Source organism: Thunnus thynnus, chromosome 9 (genome assembly GCF_963924715.1).
Source record: "Thunnus thynnus chromosome 9, fThuThy2.1, whole genome shotgun sequence".
Lineage (NCBI taxonomy): Eukaryota > Metazoa > Chordata > Actinopteri > Scombriformes > Scombridae > Thunnus > Thunnus thynnus.
Genome location: NC_089525.1, coordinates 12,021,189 through 12,043,584, shown reverse-complemented (window position 1 = coordinate 12,043,584; position 22,396 = coordinate 12,021,189). Strand labels below are relative to the sequence as shown.

General features: G+C 39.0%; 2 protein-coding genes across 4 annotated transcripts; one reads left to right on the top strand and one right to left on the bottom strand.

The window, feature by feature from the left end:
* Positions 1-564: 564 nt before the first annotated feature.
* LOC137189165 (cationic amino acid transporter 2-like) lies at positions 565-9,560 on the bottom strand. 2 transcript variants are annotated; one of them, XM_067598875.1, is made up of 14 exons: positions 9,458-9,560; positions 8,107-8,179; positions 7,814-7,846; positions 7,061-7,434; positions 6,268-6,423; positions 6,016-6,181; positions 5,749-5,885; positions 4,416-4,638; positions 2,466-2,602; positions 2,270-2,372; positions 2,037-2,173; positions 1,741-1,907; positions 1,520-1,628; positions 565-1,430 (listed from the first exon to the last, which is right to left on the bottom strand). In XM_067598875.1, exons 2-14 carry the CDS (start codon positions 8,109-8,111, stop codon positions 1,303-1,305), a joined length of 1,875 nt encoding a protein of 624 aa, XP_067454976.1. In that variant the 5' UTR covers positions 8,112-8,179; positions 9,458-9,560; the 3' UTR covers positions 565-1,302. The 2 variants fall into 2 exon arrangements, with proteins under 2 accessions (XP_067454976.1, XP_067454975.1); XM_067598874.1 differs by having other exon boundaries at positions 8,107-8,182; positions 9,458-9,558.
* Positions 9,561-11,197: 1,637 nt separating this feature from the next.
* anxa6 (annexin A6) lies at positions 11,198-22,024 on the top strand. 2 transcript variants are annotated; one of them, XM_067598872.1, is made up of 25 exons: positions 11,198-11,522; positions 12,603-12,659; positions 14,067-14,151; positions 14,324-14,418; positions 14,532-14,645; positions 14,726-14,816; positions 14,925-15,004; positions 15,143-15,199; positions 15,294-15,387; positions 15,840-15,935; positions 16,038-16,096; positions 16,259-16,381; positions 16,473-16,531; positions 16,823-16,901; positions 17,578-17,659; positions 17,770-17,864; positions 18,009-18,122; positions 18,751-18,841; positions 18,992-19,071; positions 19,305-19,358; positions 19,479-19,572; positions 19,709-19,804; positions 19,932-19,990; positions 20,226-20,348; positions 21,591-22,024. In XM_067598872.1, the coding sequence occupies exons 2-25, from the start codon at positions 12,657-12,659 to the stop codon at positions 21,648-21,650; spliced, it is 1,983 nt and encodes a 660-aa protein (XP_067454973.1). In that variant the 5' UTR covers positions 11,198-11,522; positions 12,603-12,656; the 3' UTR covers positions 21,651-22,024. The 2 variants fall into 2 exon arrangements, with proteins under 2 accessions (XP_067454973.1, XP_067454972.1); XM_067598871.1 differs by having other exon boundaries at positions 20,226-20,363.
* Positions 22,025-22,396: the final 372 nt, after the last annotated feature.

Here is a 22,396-nt window from a genome sequence, read left to right as displayed (position 1 = left end):
TTAATCTGTGTAGTATATGTTTTGTGAGGCATACAGATCTTGTTTTGATATTTTATGTAACACATCAAACTGCCTGAGGGTTTTTTAAACACCGAAAAGGTTGAAAAAGTCTTGTACATAAAGCTGGATCCTGTGATAATCCATCAATTCAAATCAATCTTTTTAAACACAGTAATCTACTGTACAGACTGTAAAACAGTATGAGAGAGACTTGACATTTTGGGCTTTATGAATAAACTTGACTTGACTTGTGAGTATGTCTACACGCACTCATTATCCCCTATGAAATTACATGTTTCTAAGTAGGAATGAAGTAGAGGTTTTGCGTGTTTGACTATATCATGTGGTATCCGGCGGGAACAATGTAAACCTTTCCATTTGAATGACTAGCTAAGCCACGATTTTGAACATAAAACAGGTAAGCTGCAGTGAAAGGTCCTTTTGTTCTCAGTGAACTCTGGGTAGTGAGCTCTGGCTTTTTATCCTAGATTAAAAGTGTAGCTGGACTTTTTTTTCTTTTTATCAATATGTGCAAAAGAAAATGAACTCCAGATTGTAGCCACATTGAAAATTGGATTATTTCTTTTTAATTAAGGAATACATTTACAATATGTAATTAGAAAACATGTACAGTTTCTGTATATACACTTTGAAACAATAAACAATCATCTTCAAACATGCTAACAACAAAAAAAACATTTCACAAAAGGCTTTCTATATCTACATTGTACATCTTCCAACTAACTTTATATTTTGATATGTAAAAAAACAATTCTCATGTTATTATTTATAAATCATAATTACAATAATTAGAATACATTTCTATACTTTACATTTTATATGACCAGTGTAAATTTAATTGTAATAAAATGGTATAACAGAAAATTGTTCAAACCCTTTTTTTCTTTTGTTTTGTTTTAAACATACATGGGTGCAGGGAACTACTTTGATTGTGGGAAAAGGATTTTTGTACAAAAGAACAGTTCATGAAGAGGCTCCAGGACAAGGCTCAGACATTGATATAGGCAAAATATAAATATGATTAATAATGATATGAAAATAAGTTTATTTTACAAAAAAACAATATGAAATTGTACTTTAACCAGCTGCAAACTGCATCAACATGTAATAAAGTGGCAATGTGGGATAAAAGTTGGCCCACTTGTCTGCATTTCAACACTACACACCTGTCACGCTGACACCGCAGGAACAGGTCCGCAGCAACGTGTGTAAAACAGTTGAACACTCAAAGCAGTTACTCACTGTAACATCTCAATTCATCTCTCTCCACTCAGCCCGAGCTCAGAATTTTTCTTCTTTAATGATGTCGTTGTCCACATTGCCACTGATGGTTTCAGTTGTCGGCTGGCGGTTGAAATGCTTCTTCTGAACGCTGAAATGCATCCCGTAGCCAAAATAGATGAGTAATCCTGTAGAGAGAAGTGGTGGGGATCATTACAGTTCACTGACTTACTCAATAAAATACCTCTAAAACTTTCAAGTGGAAATTTAGCCTTACCTACTGCCATCCAGATGGCGTAGCGCATCCATGTGTCTGCACCTAACTGGACCATCAGGTACACATTTATAAATGTACTTACTAAAGGCAGTGCAGGGAGAAAGGGCACCTATGGACAGATAAAAGTGGGGAAGTGAAAGATCATTCTAGTTAATATTTATTAGAAATTAAACACAAGATTTGGCTCTGAATACTCAGATACACCATTCAAATGCTCTCACCATGAAAGATGCCTTGGTGGGGTTCTGCGGGTGCCTCCAGATGAAGAAAAGGCTGAGCAGTATGATGAAAACGAGGACGCAGACAAGCACCAGACTCCATGCTTCCATACGGGCTATAGCATCTAAGGCTTGGGTCAAGGTGATACACAGCCCGATCACACATGCAACTGTACAGAGAGAAACAGAGAAAAGATGCTTAAGAGATTAATGAGAGAGGACACTTTGTGGATTAGAACTGCAAAGGAAATCAAGGAAATGTTGGTGATCTAGAAAAGGTAGCAGTACTGTTAATTTACCAGAGGTTATAGTTAGGATTGTGACCGTCCTTGAGGTAGTTGAAGTGGGAAATGATGGAGGCTTCAGGAAGCTAAATTTGGTGTCTGACTCCAAGATCTTCAGGTCTGTGTCTTCAGACTCAGGACCTGCCTGGTACCTTGATTGCAAAGAGAAGAAACAAGTTCATGTTGTTTAATCAGCAGTCAAAGTAAAAGGTCAAAAATGGTTTTGAAAGTGAAAGAGATAAATGAACCTCAGTATCAGGATGCATATGGCCACAAGTGTGTAAGCAAACAGAGTGCCGATGGACATCATTTCCACCAAGGCTTCCAGGTCGAACAGCAGGGCCATGATGGCTGAAGATGGGAATACAGAGTTATTTAAGTTCTATATGTACATACAAGGTGATGAACAACTGGAAGTGAAAATACAAGCTCCCTCCTGCACACCTGCGACAACTCCAGACGATATTGTAGCTACAGCAGGACTTCCCTTGGCAGTGACTTGAGTCAGGGGTCGGAAAAGCAGGCCGTCTCTTGCCATAGCAAACAGCACCCTGGGCATCGGGAACATGGAACCCAACAGGCTGGAGAGACAAACGCAAATAGGGTCAGACAACGAGCATCTAAATGCTTTTAGTACCAGGATTAGGGATGCACGATAACATGGCCATGTCATTGGTGTCGGCCGATAAAGGCTTTAAAATGAAATGTCGGCATCGGCTGGAAATGAACATTTCTGCTGATATAACAGGACGATTTGTCGCCTTCTCCTCCACTGCCTGGCTGTGCTTTACTCCGTGGACTGTTTCACCCTTATAGTCCCAGTGTTTCCTCTGCAGGCTGTACTTCACTCAACCGCCCAACAGACCCACAGCTTCTTCCTGTTTTAACCTGAATAACAAACCAGGGCTTGGTGCTCCGGTTGGATCCACACGGAGAGCCAGGGCTGGCTGGGAGGCTAAAAATCGGCAAAAAATCCAATATTGCGCATCCCTAACCTGGATAGTGCTTTTAATTTAGAAACAGACTGGCTAAAAACAGACTGTTTGCTACATCAGGTCTACATTGATCTGTCAGTCCTAAATGTTACCCCATGTGGTCACTTATATGACAGATGGCTTGTTTTATTTAGGAAAGTAATTACTATTAATGGACCGTTCTCTTTCCTGATTCATTAAAGTCAGACCACCTTAAATCGCGTTTTGGGAAAAGTCGGCCTGTCAGACTCAAGAGAGTGACTTTGATGCCAAGCTGGTATTGGTGATGATTAGCATAACCCGAGAAAACAGTAAGACTTTTGACCTTGTAAGATGTTTGAAAAATTATATGTAAATCATTTTTATGATTAACACTGAATATTTTTCACTGCGCTCACAAAAACTTTTCAGTCAGACGCTTCCTGTTTGCAAGAAACATAACTGACCTAAATGAGCTTTGGTAAGTCAGCACTCAAGTAACTCAGTGGCTTTGCACACACCTTGTGGCAAAGTGTGAAGTTGATTTCCTGAGTAAATATTGTTGGGGAGCACAGTATTGCCTGGAAAAAAACTTTTTGTGGCCTATAAAGTGGAGCCAGATGTTCCACTGAGTTGTATGATAGCTCTGTAAAGCTCAGGTAACATTCTTCTGTCTTGTGTGGCTGTGTTTTGATTATCTATTGTCTATTTTATCATCTGATTTCTTTCTTAAGTCAATCTGACTGATGGGCCGGTGGATTTGGGACTGTGAGTCCTAAATGGTTGGTGATGTAATCCCATTGATTAGTGATGTCACTACCTTGATCATCAACATCGATGGCTTCTTTAACTCAGGAGTTTTCAATTGATTGATTAAGTCATTAATGACTCCCCTAACTGGTCCCAAAGATGCATTTGTAGTAACTATGATGAACCCAGTATATAAATAAACTACTACTATATAACCTCATCTCCACTACAACCTTGCAAGTTGTGGAAGTCTAGAATATGGGATGAAAACATATATTTTCTGGAAAAAAACTGCATTGGTTTTGTATTTGTTTCATAGAGATAAATCAGTGGCAGGCAACAACAGTCAAAGATTTAACAAATGTAGACATTTTGATTTTTTCATTATGGTTCCTTTATGGGTTGAAAATGGTCCTTCTCCTTAAGCTAAACAAACCCAGTGGACTATCTGCAAGATGAATTGACACAAAGCTGAAAACTGGGCTGTTTTTCTTAGCTCATTGACATTTTGGAGATACTTTACTTTGACACAAATTAGGGTACCAGCTGACAAAAGTTGTTACTGTTCAAAGATAATGAATTTGTGGATACCTCAACGTTGACTTCAAAACAAAAAAAGTTGGATTTAACTTTTTTATCCAATGACAGTCACATCATATGACACCCGACTGTACGACCAGTAGATTCATACCTGGTGGACAGAGCACACAGTGATCCCACTGCCACAGCGTATTTAGCAGGACCCCAGCCGATGTGTTGAAAGGCCACTGGCAGGGGGCTTTTTTCATCGAGCATGTAGTAGGGCATCATCAGGGTGAGAGCAGCAGACACAGCAAAGTAGGCCAGGAAGCAGATAAGTAGTGAGGCTACAATACCCACGGGAACAGACTTTTGAGGGTTTTTCACCTCCTCACCTATGGAGAGGGATACAAAGAGGTCAGTTATACTTGATATTCCTCTTTTAATTGTTTGGTGTTTCCTGAAATAACAACGACTACGAATGCACAAACCCTACAAACACAACGAAACCTTTGATAATTTATACATATATGATATCTTGAGGCTACACATTGAGTGTAGTTTTGAAAATGGAAGCAAAAAGGGTGTTACAATTAAGTGTTGATTTGTATAAGACCTTTAAAAAAATGCAATATTATGTCTGCTGGATTATGACAAATGTCAGTATACAAATTGCTAATGTTATAAAAAGTATTGTTGAAACATTTTCAACATAATTTATAATTTCTCATCATGGTGAGGAACATCATTAACTGGTGATGTAGTGGTAATAATATGTAATAAAGTGATGATTCATGGAAAAAAATCATGATTTAATTATTCATAGTAATTATTATTATTGTTGAATATAAAAGGCTATCATCTAAACAGTTGAGCTGCAAGGTTCAATTATGACTCTGGAAATACCAGTTTGACAAAAAAATATCCTAACATAAGGTTCACTTACTGGAGCTTTCAGTTAAATGAACAAGTAGTTGTATATATACTTTCTCCCCTGCACATACAATCACTTGTTATCACGTGACCGAAATTCCAAAGGGTCACATGATAACACCTGAATCATCTCCATGACAACTGAGAAAACTACCACCACTGACCAAGGCCATGAGATAACCAGTCATTTCTGGTAAGAAAATATTATGTATCATTTGTTGTCTTTTTTTTTTCTTTCCAACTATTAGTTGATAGAATATATCATTAACAGAATGCAGCATTTCATTTGAAGAATTATTACATATAATTTGTTACAATTTTATGCTATTTCATCAACAGAACACTGAACATGTTACAAACTCAAATCTGTTACACATTGAAATCGTTGCCACATTTCAAAGGCGGGCACACATTTTACTACAAGTCTGGCACTTTAAAGTTCATTCTGCTGTGTCACTGCATATAAAATATATACAGTATATTTGATCTCATTTATTTAGTAGTGAATCTTCTACTGACTAAAATGTAGTCAACTTTAATATAAGCACACTGATGGGAAAGGTACAACTCACCTGTTGTAGCGATGCAGTCAAATCCAACAAAAGCGTAGAAGCATGTTGCAGCTCCGGCCAGTGTTCCACTAAAGCCATAAGGGAAAAATCCACCTACTCCATACGCACTTGTAAGATTGGCAGTAGAGCTCAAGTTACTGCACACAGAGAGAAGGAGAACATTACCTTGTTACTATACAGTTAGATAACCAGGAGGGCAAATACAACTGTATCTGTGCAAGAGAGGGTCCCAAACACAGACAGCGTTACATTGCTCTTTGACATTACTTGAGTTCAGCTGTTTCGTTTAGCAAAGCCTCCGCACTGATTTGCCAGTTGGAGATGTCTCCCTTGATGAATCCAGAGATGGTCACAAACAGCAGCACCAGTATGTTGACTGCTGTGAAAATCTTGTTGATCGTTGTTGACTCTTTCACGCCGAAGGCTAGCACACCTTCAAAGAAATCACAGTGAATATTAATTTTTTTTTTGTACTTTAGTGTATTTCTGCTTCTATCAGTGGCATTAAAGCAACGTTACCTGACAGTATCAGGATAAGAGCCGCAGCAAAGGCATCTGGGTAGGGTGCCAGGCCAGGAAGGCCCATAGATGCATTTTCCTCAAAGAATTTAGATATGGCACCCCCAATAAGGTCATCAAACGTCCCACTCCATGCCAGCGCAACACTGGATGTCCCTGAGCAGATAATTAAAAATGCAATAAACTAATCAGCCTGAGTTACCATTTAACTGTAGTCATAAGCAGAAGATACCAATGGTGATATTTGTATCCCTGCATCTTTTACACTTGATGACTCGGTTATTTCAAACCACACCTCTAGTTTATTGGGGTATTAAAATGGAAGTAATTAACTTCACAAGCTGTATAAAAAAAAGAAAAGAAAACCAGATTTGGATTGAAAGACAGATCCAGCTAAACAAACAGAAACTGTCTCTGTTATGACAGTCAGTAAGAATCTGCTTCTGCAGCAGGTGAAAGGTCACAAGGTGTTTTAGTGTCTCACTTTGATGGTCGATCATTTATGGGTTTCAATGTTCACAGCGAGCCACATATGTTACATAAGTCTGTTTTGCTAGGATGAAGACGTTTGAGCCAGACATTAAGATTAACATAGAAATTAAGTTGAAATAATATTTTCTTGTACACTTTGGCAAAAAAGCAAAAGAAAAATCAACCTTTATTCAACAAAATATTTACTATAAGAAGATTTATTCTCATGAACTAATCTTATAACTTAAATCATTGAATAATAGGCATTATAATAAATTGTAATTGATAATAATATGAGAAGAATTCGGTGTATCACACTTACCTATGACGTAGGAGAGTAACAGATTCCACCCAGTGATAAAAGCCAGAAGCTCTCCAACAGTCACATAGCTGTAAAGGTATGCTGAGCCTGTTTTGGGAACCCGGGACCCAAACTCTGCATAGCACAGTCCGGCGAATATGGATGCCAGGGCTGCGATGAAGAAGGAGATGATGATGCTGGGTCCAGCAGTGTCTCTGGCCACCTCTCCGGAAAGGACGTAGACCCCTGCCCCCAGGGTGCTGCCCACACCGAGGGCCACAAGGTCCAGAGTGGTCAGGCATCGGTTAAACGTAGACTGCTCCCCCTCGGGTTCCAGGGGCTTCCTCCGGGACACGCTCACCAGGAACCTCTTCAAAAGGCCACACGACATGCTTCTAGGGTTTGGATCAGGGTGAAAAGATGAAGGAATTATATAGGAAGAGACAGGTGGGAGTGCAGAAAGATGTTAGTGAGAAAGAGGGAGTAAGAGGAGAAAAGAGTGAGAGGAGAGGCGACGAAGGGCGGATCAGTGAATGTGTTAGTGAATAATTGTCAGGTCAGCCCCACAGTAGAACATTTCCTCTTTGAATAAACTTTATTATCTATCTAATCTATTTTTAACTCAGAAAAAAATGAACTATTTATTTAAAAAAAAACACACAATTAAACACTAAGTTTAAGATATCAAAGAATATAAAATGTAACTTAAATTACATGTTCTACTAATAATCTACTAGTTTAATTTAAGGCCAAAGAAAGACTGAATTCACTCACCTCTGCTGTGTAATTCCCTGCTTCACAGGTGTGCTAAGAAGAGAAATTAACAGAATCTGTCATTCTCCTAAATCACATTATTCTTTTATACATGCCCTCCTTTATCACCCCCCTGATATAATAGTGCTGATGCTTGGAGTTTTCATTGCTGCCCACATAAGCGTAACAACGCCCTGCTTGAGAACTGCACTTTACTCAACCTTCAATTACTTACACAATATCTTCCTTGAACATTTATGAGCAGTGCAGATAATCAATCGTTTTGTTATTTACTACATCAAGTGTGGTCTCACCTCATCAGAGCACATTCATGTCAGAGATAAGTTGTCCTCGCCGCTTGGTTTAGGGCTACTTGCCGATCAGTCACTGCTGATAACAAGTAGGGAAATTACATTAAAAACACATATAGAGAAATAAAGATGAGATCTGTATATCTATATGTGCTGTAATGGTCTGTGCAGGTGTTGGATATGAAGTTTGTCCAGAAAAATGAGAAAATATTATATTAACTGTTTACATGAGGAGGCATTTTTAGTTTTCTTTACCCATTGTAAATGATTACAACTTTGCTTAACAGTAAATGAAAAGGCAACTGCAGAGATGATTAAAAAAGGACAGAGTTATTTTTGTTTGTATGCTTTTGTTTTTTATTCATTTTTTTGGGGGGGGGGTTTACAAAAAAAGAGTGAAAAATGTATGTAAGACTTCTTGTGAGTAACTCGTGCTCGTAATGTAAGCTGTGGCTTTGATAATCTTTTCATGATTATGCCTTCAAGATAATCCAAGACTTTAAGGTACACATTCATATGACTTTGGAGTTTGTCCTTCACAAAACGGAACAATTTTTAATGTGGCAACAGTAGAAACTGAGAAAATGTTATTAAACTTTAAACTCTGACCAATTAATGCTACATGCCTAATCATGAAAGGAAGGTATGCAGAGTTTTTCATGTCACACCAACCCAGATGTTCTCAACTTTTGGAAACAAGCCTATGACTTTATCACTGCAGCTATGTGGGAGTTTGCCTGCTTGCATTATGGAAGCCCTGTACCCATCTCCACCTGAAGGTGTAAACCCACCAGCCTAATGGCCCTGAGACTTAATAAAACAGAGGAGGACAAAGCAGCTTTCATGGCTTTTGCATGCAGCAGACTCCACACTTTACTCTTTGAGAGGTAGCTTTCACCTTCTCATCTCCCGTCAGGGGAATTCAGCTCACCTAATCCCTCCTGGCATCTACTTCAGCAGGCATGAGTCGAATGGGGAAGGCAGCCTGTGTGGATGGTCAAAGTACCTTTGACCAAACTAAAAGCTCCTATCTGTAGATCTCACTGCTTGAGATATTGTTTCCAGAGGGACAGTGGTTTAGTTAATGCTTAACTAAACAACAGCTACTATGCACGTGATTTGCAGCTTTTATGATCAGAAGCTTTATCTGGATTCCAGTGAAGTTCAGTTAATGTTTGTTATTGTGTTGTTTATTGTTGCCTATTGCGCATTTAAAGAAATATCTCAAATTCAATACAGTTAAATATTGCTGTCCACCATTAAAAATGAATAGATGCAAATTAAAATAGAAGTTACAGATTTGAAGCTAACTTTCTGATGGTAATTTTATTCTGTAGATACACAAGTTATTTACCTTGTCTTCAGTCCCACGAGGAGTGACTGGTGACTGTGTGGTCAAAAGAGCGGAATGAGGCAAAAATATCCGTACTGTTGACTTGGATGAAGGAAACATGATTTTTACAGCGATATATACAAGACTGGCCTGTGTGACCCTCCCACTCAATGGAATTACTTACAAAGTACTCTTTCTCACTCCCAGCCAGTTTGGCTCATAATGTTCTCATTATTGCATGGACGGCACAGGGTGAGAATTGCGAACAGCAAATCCTATTCAGAATGTCAGAAATGCTTTTGTGTGGACTTCATTTGTTGTTTTGTTTTTTCAAGTTTTTATTGCATACTTGCAAATTCATGAATTGGTGGGAAAGATAAAATGATTTTAGCTCTCAAAGTCCTTGTAAATAATCAGTCTGTTGTGATAAAGCGACAAGATGCTTCTATTATCTATATCACTGGTTAGTTTAAAAATGTGACAAAAAGGATCAGAGTGTGCAATCAAAACTTTTTAAAACAGTAAAATTTTTGTTACTGTTTTAAATACATGATGAAGACAATTCCTTTGTAAATTGCAATTCATTGTTTAACCATATAAGTCTTACACTGATCAAGCAGTTGTTGTCTGTAGTAGAATACATTGATGCTGGCTTTTTGTCATTTGTTTCAGCTCTGTTTGTATTATCCGAGCCGGGTTATGATCAGTGTGTAATGCATTTATAGAGCAGAAGAGGTCAGTATAGAACAATTACATGTCATCACTGGTGCCTCCCACCTCCATCTGTGTATACCTCATATGGTTAATATTCTCTTTCAATATTGGTGGAGGGAAAATGAATGAGGTTTCATGATCACATGGTTTCAGGTATGAGCAGGCAGAGGCTTCGTGTTTACGCATTAAGCAGATGTCAGGTAATGTCAGGGAGAAAATGATAGTAACCGCAAACCAAAACTAAAGTCAGTGTGACTGGGGTTAGCTCAGAGTGAGTACTGAGTCATGCTTCTGCTATGTGTGGCACTGGACTGTCTGGAAGACACTATGCTTCCTGTAAGTCACCTTTTATCTTCTTTCATCATCTCTTCTGCCAACACATTCTCCATACATAGTATCACAATATCACCATGAAGGACTGGAGTAGCTACTAAAACTCACTGTATAAAACACTTTGGGCAGTGTGGTCAGAACATACGGAACAAAACCTTGAAAGCAGAACAAAAAATTGAAAACAATTGATACAGTACTGATACAGAAGACTACATAAAATGAGTTTTGTAGCCAGTTTAAATGTTTTTCCTCCTATAATAGCACTACTTTACACATACAGATATAGAAAATGATGTATTACAATTTTATTAGTGTCATATTTTGGGCATGTTTTGCCTTCTATAGCTCACAATGCTGACATGGTTTCTCTTTCTCTCTCTCCCTGCCCCCTCAACTATGCTGGTCTCTCCCCCTGTTACCGGAATAGACGCCTGACATGACAGAAATAGAGCAGAGCAGACTCTTACTGTACATCATTGCCAGCATGTGAGCTCTCAGTCATGAGACAAAGTTCAGAAATTCTGACAAAAAGGTTCAAAGAACAACATCGAGTTTTGCATTTGTTATCGGTGCTTCATGTCTTTGAATTCCCTTTTAATGTTTTTAAAAAAGACAAATATTTTCTTATGAGATAAAAAAAAAAAGCCGGAAAAAGTAATGCAAAGATGTTAGGAGATTCTGGGCTCTGTTTGAGTCTGTTTTTTGCAGATGCAGCAGCAACAAGATGTGCGTAAAATGGTGCGTAATTCATGCGGTCGTCAGGTTTCGGTCATGACTGGATGCTAATTGGAGCAATAGTATTCTCTTTACCGTAAGGCATTGCACTGCTACATTCATACATTCAGGCTCACACACACACACACACACACACACGCACACACACACTTTTGAGAAGCTGCGCGAGAGAGCTCCGCAGTCGTTGCGTCACAGAGGACACGTAACGGGACGGCCTGAGTCTAACCGGAGACTGCGGGTAAGCAGGGTCGGACTGAGCAGAGACAGCAGGACCACTCGCACCGATACTTTCTGCACACTGAAGGTAAGCTGTTATCTGTCGTCAGACATGTTCTTCAGGCCGTTTAAAGACTACTTGGAGACAATTAATGACGATATAAAATACACTGGATACATTTGCTGATGCGTCATTATTACGTACCAATGAATTGCAGACAAGACAAGACAGCAAGATACTCCTGGAAGACGTTTATGTCTTCATTAAGTGCTTAAATTAAAATATATATACTGTATTAAAGAGATTCTCTGAATCTACATCTTCTTTGTTTTTGTATCTTAAGGAGATTTCTAAAGTCACAAAAAGATCCACAGATAGATAAAAAGCCTCTGAAGTTTATTCTAACTGTGGGGTACAGAGAAGGGTGTGGCTCTGAATATATAGAGGCCCAGTCCCCCCAGACCTTGATTCTGACATTAAGTTAAACTGTGCATGCTATTTTGGGAGAGCTCCTCTTAAAAAAACAGTGCAGCATTAAAAACGTGGGTGGATTTTTCTCAAATTTTCTTTATAGAATCGCTGAGTGGCATTAAGTACATATTTGTCAAGAATTTGTCCTTCCAAATTAATTTTATCTGTAGAAATTGTTATTTTCCACTGAAATAATCAGTTAGGGAAAGTTAACAGAACGAGTTTTGTCTCTAGTAGCTGCGTCTCCATACTTTAGGCTACTAGGCTGAATAGCTCTATTGTATGTTAGAGGAGCCTTGCTAAACATTTCTATGTAAAATGTGACTATACAGTTTTCCTGCCAGCTGGCATATTGCAAATTCCATCTGCCTGTGCATCAATTTTTGTGAATTAGTGATCAAGTTTAATAGAAATTGCTATTCCTGTTCTTGTATTTGTGCTGTGCTGTTGTGTAGGGGCTCAGGCCTACTCAGAATTATGTAATGATCATTTCTAACCAACACTGCCAGGCAGCACACTGACCAGGCCACCTGAGTAGATTCTCTCAGGAAAGGAGGGGTCATCATCATGCATACTGTCTTGTCTCTTTGCATGATGATTTCCCCACACAGCAGAGGGCAATGACACCTTTAACAGGGCAGGGATGTTTTGCAATGCTGCTATCCTACCTCAGCATTTCTCACTCTCTCTCTGTAGGCCCGAAAACTATTGATTCCTGCACAGTGTTGACACAGAAGACCAAATATAGAAATGGTAAGGACAAGCATTTTGTAAGTATGATGTGGATCTTACCATGCAGCCGACACAGATGGTTTTGTGTACAACTGAATAAGGTGTGGACAGAGTGGCAGTGTCATAAAGACAGCAGTGTAGGGTGTCAGTAATACCTATAGCACCAGCACATCTGACGGATACACATGACAGCATATTTCCAAAGGAAATTGCTTTTAATTATACTCATATACTGCAACGTTGTAGCCTTGGCAACAGAAGAAACTAGCAACACCCAGGGATGAATGAAGGAACATGAATTTAGTTAATGACATTAAATCAACATTAGGACTTTTCCATATAAGGCCCACCATATGAAATGTGATTAGTCTAGTTACAGGTCTGTTGCTAGGGGCTTGTTGTTGTGGTCTTGTTGCTATGTGGGTGAAGCTCTCCAGCTGTCGTGAAGAGTGATGGTCGCTGTAGTGAAGCAGAGGAACAGAGCATGTGCAGTGGCCTCTCAACGGGGTGGAGAGCACATTTTGGCTGACTGCCTCAATGCAGCAGTAATCTCTACGACAGCAGCTGCAGTTTGAGCTTTCAGTACGAACGCCAAGCTTGCTTATTTCCCCACAATGAATACGCTGATAACCTCACAGCTTCATAGGACCACAAATGATAGAGCTATGATCTTCATAGCCGTGATTTTTACGACAAGCTTTATTTTTCTTTACATACTCAATGGAGGTTGTTCATAAACTCTGACATTTTTTATTGTATTTGTTGTATGTCAGATCCTTGCAAAGGGAGGTGTTTTATGTGCAACCTGACTCCCTGCTGCTCATACACACCCACTGTCCTGCCCCTATACACACACACACACACAAACATGCAGACGCACACACAGCAGGTTTCTTCTCATCTACGTTGGGGGTGAGACAGGTGCAAGCAGTCAGCTGCTGTAATGGCAAACTTGGCTTCACGTCCTGTCCCAGTTTCCCATCACTGCCACATTCCACATTACACAGTCCACTACTCCCAGGAAGAGGGCAACATTAGAAACTGGGATATACAACATAGAAAAAATAATAAGTATTCTAAACACTTATAAACTTAATTAAGTGTATTATGAGTCCTAAACTTCTGACACTTAGTTGGGGATGTTCATGTCCAACTTTTTTTCTCAGTTTTTTAAACTGTTTGAGTTGAAAAAGCATGTTGGCTGAGGTTGAGGTGAGCAAAGCTATTGCTGATGTTGAAGTAGCAAACAGTGAACACAACCAGCTGTAATAGTAGTCAGTGTGAGTTTCCTGCAGATGTTATTTCTAGCTTTACCACACTTTACACACTCTAGCTGATGGCAGTGTGTATGTCAGTGTGCACTTCATGAATCATCACATAAAAATGTTTCATGCTTGAAATTCAGCTGAACTACATATATTTTTACAGGTGTTCAGAGGCACAATAACAGATGCTCCGGACTTCGATCCCAGTGCCGATGCCGAGACGCTTTACAATGCTATGAAAGGCATCGGTGAGTGTCTCACTCCTTCGTGATTTTTGACCAAGGAGGTGGAAAGGTCATCTTTCATCTTCTGCACTTGTAGGCTTAATGGTCACACAAAGAATTTCACCCAGAAGTTATGACGGACAGAGTTTCTTCAGTTCTTGATATGTGTCTGAGAATGTTGCTTTGTGTTCCTCAGGTAGTGATAAAGAGGCTATCTTGGATCTGGTCACCTCTCGAAGCAATGCACAGAGACAAGAAATCATTGCAGCGTACAAGAGTAACTTTGGGCAGGTACAAGAAAACATGTCATCTCTCATCTTTGTTTGCTAAAATGCTATAGAAATGTGTTTTTCAGAAATAGTTTGGATATAATGCCGCACAGTAACTGAGAATGCCTTCACCAGGACCTGATTGATGACCTGAAGTATGAGCTGACGGGCAAATTTGAGCGTCTCATTGTCAGTCTGATGAGAACCCCGGCCTACCATGATGCCAAAGAAATCAATGATGCAGTCAAAGTAAGATTTTTTTCTCATTCTCCAGTCACATCTAATGACGGAGAGGCTACTTCATATTTAACTTCATGCTCTGTTTCAAGGGAGCTGGAACGAATGAGAGATGTCTGATTGAAATCATGGCGTCTAGAAACAACAAACAGATACATGAAATGGTTGAAGCATACAAGGATGGTGAGGCCTGTTTTTTTTTTTCTTTATTAAGACTAACAGCATTATAAAAACGGATTCTTTGCTTATTACCTGTCAACATTTTACACTGATGTCTGTGTGCGTCACCAGCCTATGGCACAGACATCGAGGAGGATATAATCGGAGACACGTCCGGTCATTTTAAGAAGATGCTGATTGTTTTACTTCAGGTCAGTTCACTGAGGAGTTGATATTATCAGCAGCAAAATATCCAGTCAGCCATTCACTGATTCAAAGCCACAGTAACCAGTGACTGATCAGCAGGATGTTGTTTTGGTTCTCTGGTGACCTTGTTCTCATGGTTCCAGGGGACCAGAGATGAGTCAGGAGTTGTGGACGGAGACTTGGCGGAACAGGATGCACAAGTGAGAATTTGAACAAATTGTGACTAATAGAAAGGTGCAACATGCTTAGGTTTATTGACTGTATGTCATCTTGTGCTTTGTCACCTCTACGTAGGACCTGTATGCAGCTGGGGAAGAGCAGTGGGGGACTGACGAGGCCAAATTCATCATGATACTGGGAAACCGCAGTGTGACCCACCTCCGCATGGGTGAGCACGGCTGTGAGGGAAATTAACATGGGAGTGTGGTATTCAGACATTCCCACTGTGACCTGTAGTCCATTTGTCTCTCAGGATTCAATGACACATTAAAAATTGTTGTTAAAGTGTAACTGAAGAAAGATAAGTTGTAGTTAATTCTAAAACTCCTTCACTGTTTAGCACTATTTGAGGTCATTACAGAACAAAATTGCAAATTCTCTAACAGAATGAGGGCTTTTTTTTTTTTAAAGAGAGGTAAGGGACAGAATGGCAGAAGAAGAAAGAAAATGTCACTTCTGATAAAGTTTCTTTGATACAGGCTAGTGACACTTGATGAGTGAACACTATTTGTAGCACGTGTTCAATGCAAAGAAGCCTCGATGTGTAAAAAATACATATTAATATACCTTGAGGAGGATGAGATAACAAACATCACCCAGTGTTGTCTCCTGTTTGTTTAGTTTTTGATGAATACGAAAAGATTGCAGAGATGTCCATAGAGGACAGCATCAAGAACGAACTGTCTGGGGACTTTGAGAGGCTGATGTTGGCTGTTGGTAGGAAACACTCAAACTTTAACCAACTATACTTACCTCTGGCTGGTTTTATAACAAAAGTGCCACTCTATAATGGATTTCTCCTCTGGGTTTTTCTCACAGTCCAGTGCATAAGAAGTGTTCCCATGTTCTTTGCCAAGCGTCTTTACAAGTCAATGAAGGTAAATATACTCAGCCGCTGCTAGCTTATTCTAGTTCAGACCTAATTGTAGACAGATATGCTGTAGCAACACTTGTCATTTGACACATTTTTCTGCAGTCTAACTTTTTAAAATTACATTATAAAATGTCCCCTCAGCACTTGTCCTGTCCTTCTTTTCCAGGGTCTCGGTACAGCTGACAATACCCTGATCAGGATCATGATTTCTCGCTCTGAACAAGACATGTTAGATATTCGAGAATGTTTCCGTCTCAATTATGAGAAATCACTTTATAACATGATCAAGGTAATGAAAAAAAAAAAAGTTAATGAGACTTTTTATATGCACTTATGATATCTGAATGTCTCCAATGTGACTTTGTGTTTGTGTAAAACAGGATGACACTTCAGGGGATTACAAGAGGACTCTGCTTAATCTGTGTGGAGGAGATGACGAGTAAGTTACAGTATGGCTGCAAGCAACAGCAACAACCAGATGGGGGTGATAGAGAACCACCTTTAAGGAGTTACTGTTTTCACAACCTTTTGCACAACTTCAAAAAATGTTAGTGCGGTTATGCAGAGACATATGAAAACTACTTGGTGAAGTTGATATTTATCTGAAAGTAAAGCAAATCTGTATAGCATTATTTATTTTATTTGTTGCCTAGAACTGTGCCCACTCTTTATCATGTGAGGTTTTGGCTTTTCTGAGTGTTACTGTGTTGTGTCAAACTGATCATTACAGTTTAGCTGGAGAGTTCTTCCCTGAAGCTGCTCAGATAGCCTATAAGATGTGGGAAATAAGTTCCATGACCAAAGTCAAGGTTTGGCCCTTTCACGCTGCCACTAGATCTGTTAATGCATGTTTGGCTGAGTAGTGGCATGCATCTTAATTACCTGCTGGCCCTGCAATGATGTGCTTCTTGCAGTGATGTGAACTTGTGCTGATAACACTGCTGATGTGTGCACAGCAAAGGCTTTGTCTAACCGCGGATAGGATCAGAATGCTGTTGAGCTCAAATACAAATCGTTTTTGTCATAATGCTTTCTCCAAACCACCGTTTGCCTCTCTTTGTCCTAGTGAATATCAAAAGGATCTCAGCATTTTGGTTGACAAAGACCGTCTCACTAACGCTTTGTATAACTGAGTTGTTTTTCAGCCCACCCACCTTTTCATTGTTGGTGGTGTCACGGCCTCTAACCTCAAGGGGCAGCACTCCCCCTCAAATGTCAAGAAATTATTATCATAAATATTAGGGTGTTGTTTGAGAATTGTGATATCAGCTAAACAATCTTTGAACAACAAACCATTATATGAGACTTTTTTCCTTTTTGCATGTTTTGCAGACCTTTGCATGTTTAGTGTTTTTCTAGATCTGGTTTATTTAATACCAAAAGAATGGAGTGTGTATCAAAACTATCTCACTTTGCCATTTTACATTATGTGTGGTAAATATCAATGAATGTCATTCTCTCAATTGTGTCATTCCACTACCACAGCTAAGGCCAACAATCCGCCCTGCATCCGATTTTGACGCCGGTGCTGATGCACAAGCACTGAGGAAAGCTATGAAGGGATTCGGTATGTAACCCCAGTTTGAAAAACAAAAGCTTAAAGCACATACATATTGCTGCAACAAAGTTTTGTAACAAACTCGACAACTAACCACTTCTTCATTTTTTTGACTACAGGAACCGATGAAGATGCAATCATCGACATTATTGCACACAGAAGCAATGCACAGAGGCAAGAGATCAGACAGGCCTTCAAATCCCTACTGGGAAGGGTGAGAGAGAAGTGTAATTGAAAAGAGGATAAAAGTAAAATGACACTTATTTTTTTGTTGCACCTCATATGTTAAACTCTGAGACAATTCAACATCCCATTGTAGCAAGTTCATAACAAGTCAGTGTGTTTGATCTGTTCTCAGGATCTGATGAAGGACCTGAAGTCTGAACTGTCAAAGAACTTAGAGAGGCTGATCATCGGGCTCATGTTGACGCCGGCTGAGTTTGATGCCAAAATGATGAGGAAGGCGATGGAGGTACTGCAGCTGATCAAAATCATGTAATAATTTGACATATTTCTTAAATGACAGCAGGCAGCCTAAAAGGTAAATTGTTAAAATCGGGGATTTAGATGTAGTGAGAAGAGCTCATGAGTCAAATTTACCCCGATATAAATGCTCTGTTAATTATTTTCCTTTTTCTAAGTCTGCAATGGTTGGTTCGCCCCAGAGAGGTGTAGTTGATGTCATAATAATTACACAGAAAGTATTTGGAAGTCATATAAGTTTTCAGATATTTATAACGTATCTAATCAAACACAAGCAAATGATATTCATCCTTTACTCAAGCAGAGAAGAACTGAGTGCCAAATAGTCTTTTACATTCATATTATGTTCCAATTTTATACATTTAATGCAGCTGAATTGAATAATTTGCTGGTCATTAGACAGCTTACAGTCAAAAAACTTCTTAGTGTCACAACCACTGAAAGGCCCAACGTGCCATATAGGCTAAGGCTAAGATTCTTCCTCAGAGGCATCAATATTATAATATGTGGATTTTTTATGTAGAGTTCACATGTACTCTCTTCCCAGCTCTGTGGTTGGGTATTTTGTCGTTGCTGTTGTGAAACTCTGCTGTCTTTTTGTGCTAAAATGTTCGCAGGGGGCTGGAACAGATGAACATGCTCTGATTGAGATCCTGGTCACCAGGAGCAATGAGGAAATACAAGCCATGAACGCTGCCTATGAGGAGGGTGAGTTTGAGACCAGCAATGGATTTAAAACCACTCCCTTGTTCTGCAAATCCATTACATGCAATATATATATATATATATATATATATATATATATATATATATGTATTGTAATTAAATGATTAAATGAAATGAACTCACATTTCACAGGTTATAAGAAGTCTTTAGAGGAAGCCATTCAGTCTGACACATCAGGCCACTTCTGCCGCATCCTTGTTTCTCTTGTGCAGGTAATGTTCATCATCATGAGAACTTTGACTGTGTTTAAGTTCCACACCCACTCACTGGTTGCATTCTGTCTGCTGACTGTCGCAGAGAACAAAAAGATCTATTTAATCACCTCCACGGGTTTCCTTTCATAATGTCTTACGGTACATATTTAAGTAGTAGCAACATGAGCTTGTTGAAGAACTGACATTAAACTAATTAAAGGTGAACATTAATATTAATTCAACATCTACAGGGTGCAAGAGAGGAGGGCCCTGCAGATTTGGAAAGAGCTAATGCGGATGCTCAGGTGATTTTTTTGACTTTAGGCTGTTTAGTGTATCTTGTAACCATTTATAGCATTCAAAAGTTGACAGGGAAGCATGTGTTTAAATATTTGTTCTTGTTACTGTCCATAACTTTTTAACAGGAACTTGCTGATGCATGCAACGCAGACTCTGATGACATGGAGATGAAGTTCATGAGTATTCTATGTACCAGGAGCTTCCCTCATCTTAGGAAGGGTAAATGTCAAATCAGATACTGTACATTAAACTGTGCAATCAGTGAATTACAGCTCCAAATATGTGAGTCCATGTGAAATTCAATGACAAAATGGTTTATGATGTGTGAAGTAATGAATCTTCTTACTATTCACAGTGTTCCAGGAGTTTGTCAAATGCAGCAATAAGGACATTGAACAGATTATCAAGAAGGAAATGTCAGGAGATGTGAAACAGGCCTTTTATGCGATAGGTAATGCCTGAGTTTGACCTTAAGTTTTATCGTTTTTAACTTCTGAGTCCTTCACAACTTTTGCTGCTGACAACATGTGTTCTGTAACTCCTCCTGAGCCCTTTCTTGTCCTCTCTTTCCTTTGCAGTTCGCAGTGTAAAGAACCAGCCATCTTATTTCGCAGACCGTTTATACAAAGCCATGAAGGTATTTATGCAGAGGGCTTTAAACATGACAATTTTATGTTGTTGTATATTTCTATTTGCAGTTCTGCAGCACAAACATCAGGTGCCAAATAAAGCAAGTGACATGGTCTTTATTGTATTTAGATTTTTATATCTTTGTGTTCTTTCTTTGTATGACATTTCTGAATGCTCTCAGGCAGTATCAGCTACTGTAACATAATCAAAATAAATAAAGTATCTATTGATCTTCTCTACAGGGCCTTGGTACAGACGACAGAGCGCTGATCCGCATCATGGTGTCCCGTAGCGAAATCGACCTTTTCAACATTCGTAAAGAATTCAAGGAAACACAGGACGTCTCCCTCCATGAATTCATCCAGGTAGAGACTATGATTGTAAGTCAGAGCATTAGCATACTAACACTCCTTGCATGTTTGTTTTCTTCTCATCTGTGCGTCTCTCTGTGAGATTTTTTTCTAACCCTAACCCTTTGTCCTGTGACATTGTGTGAGCGTATGTTGCACATCCTCCTTCTGGTGCTGTGGTGGGGTACGGTAATCTATAGCTTCCTGCGGTGGGCTATGGGTCTGTGGCTACTGCACAGCTGTTTAGGAATTTCCCTTGCATGCTTAGCTTCCTCTCTATATCCGCTGTGTGATTGGCTGAGAGCCAGAAAGACAGGAAGTACCCAGAAGCTGTTCTATAATAACTTAGAGATGAAATCACCGTGACACTGATACAAACTAAAACATAGAGTGCTATGAATTGTCTTTGTCAGAAATATTATCAGATTGCACAACAGCAAAGATTGCTTTATATTGTGTATTCTGCAGCGTATTTAGTACATCAATTTTTTAGTGTTGCGTAATTTCATAAGCAAGACTTGCTTTTGCTTTTAATAGCATAGCAGGTTGTCAGTTTCACTGGCAAAATAAATTCTGATTCAAGCCATTCGTAAAGTACTAGTTTGTGTATTTATTTGATAAACTGGCAATTTCAAACAATTTAAAGAAAAGGTAGCAACGCTGACATCCCAGAGGAAACGGTTTCATGTTTTTAAATATTTAAAGGAATAGTGTGACATTTTAAAAAATATGCTTATTCGCTTTCTTGTCAAGAGTTAGATGAGTAGATGGATACAACTCTTGTGTGTGTACTCTAAATATGCAGTTATACTAATTACATGGTTGGCTTAGCTTAGCACATAAAGAAATAAATAGGCATGTAAGCCTCTGTAAACAAGAACATGTTATTTTTACGGTTCGGTTTTGTACAGATTAAACAAACCACATATAACATTTTAATTAGTGAGTTTTTATCTTGTTATCTGTCTGCAAGAAAGAAAAAAATTCCCTAAATATTCCTTTAAAAAGCTATTTTCGATGTTAGAAATCTGTGTCTATGTCAGCTGATATAAACGGAAATTCCACTTAACTTAACTTTTATTTTAATCTCTTGAGAGAGTGAAGAGAACTATTTTGTGAGAAGAGTGAGAAAAAAACATGCTTTCCAGTTTCATATCTGTTATGACCAAATGTTAGCAGACGTACTAAACATGATGATAACAGTATGTTCCATCAATTCAAGCTTCTGCTGAGTGTGTGTTTTCCATCATTGTTCAGGGTGATACATCAGGAGACTACCGTAAAACCCTGCTGGAGCTCTGTGGAGGGGAAGATTAAAATTGTCACGTCTCTGCAGCTCCGTTCACAGACTTCGGTGACTGTAGTGGTTAATGTCAGTATCTATTGTCACTGTCCCTAACTGCTGCCAATCCTCAGCCAAACCAAGTGACCTATGACCTCCCAGCCTTCCAAGCAAGTTTCCTGCTCTCACGTCTGATCCTCCTGTCAGTCAGATGATGTCTTTTTTTCTTTTTTTTTACAGAGTCATATGTAATATCGACATGTTCACATTAGTGTAGAAAGGTGCTTCACGTGTAAAGCATTCTGGAGATGTGGAAGTGCTCAAGCAGTGCCTTCAGATTGCAGGCCATCCAATAATTACTGTGATTTTAAGGTATCACACATACCTGAATAAAATGAATAGAAAAGTATGTTGTCTCCTGTCTTTCCTCTTACAATAATAACATATACATTCATTTAAGTTTAATGCATATCACACTACACCACATCTCTCTTGCTGTACTTTAATTTTTTTGACTGTATGTGTTATGGGTGGAATAACCAGATTTGTGTATGGTCTGAGCAGAATGGGAACTAGAATATTTAACAACAGGAAACTCCCACTCAACTTTAATGCCTCTTCTGCTGACCAAACTCGAAAATACCCATAAATTATTGCTGCTATAAAGGTGTCCAAGGCCATTTTATGAGCTAAATGTAAATGAAGACTGGTGTTCTTCAAGCAGGATAAAAAGATGTCAGTTCAAACCCAATAATTTGAATTGTTCAATGACAGCTAGTAG

Excerpts from the sequence above, each read along its gene's own strand:
- LOC137189165 (XM_067598875.1), bottom strand. Across the intron at positions 7,435-7,813 it reads CAGGGAATTACACAGCAGAG|AAGCATGTCGTGTGGCCTTT; the intron begins GTGAGTGAATTC and ends TCCAAACCCTAG. Across the intron at positions 5,886-6,015 it reads AACGAAACAGCTGAACTCAA|TAACTTGAGCTCTACTGCCA; the intron begins GTAATGTCAAAG and ends CTCTGTGTGCAG.
- anxa6 (XM_067598871.1), top strand. Across the intron at positions 14,646-14,725 it reads AAATCAATGATGCAGTCAAA|GGAGCTGGAACGAATGAGAG; the intron begins GTAAGATTTTTT and ends CTCTGTTTCAAG. Across the intron at positions 19,991-20,225 it reads GTTTATACAAAGCCATGAAG|GGCCTTGGTACAGACGACAG; the intron begins GTATTTATGCAG and ends TCTTCTCTACAG.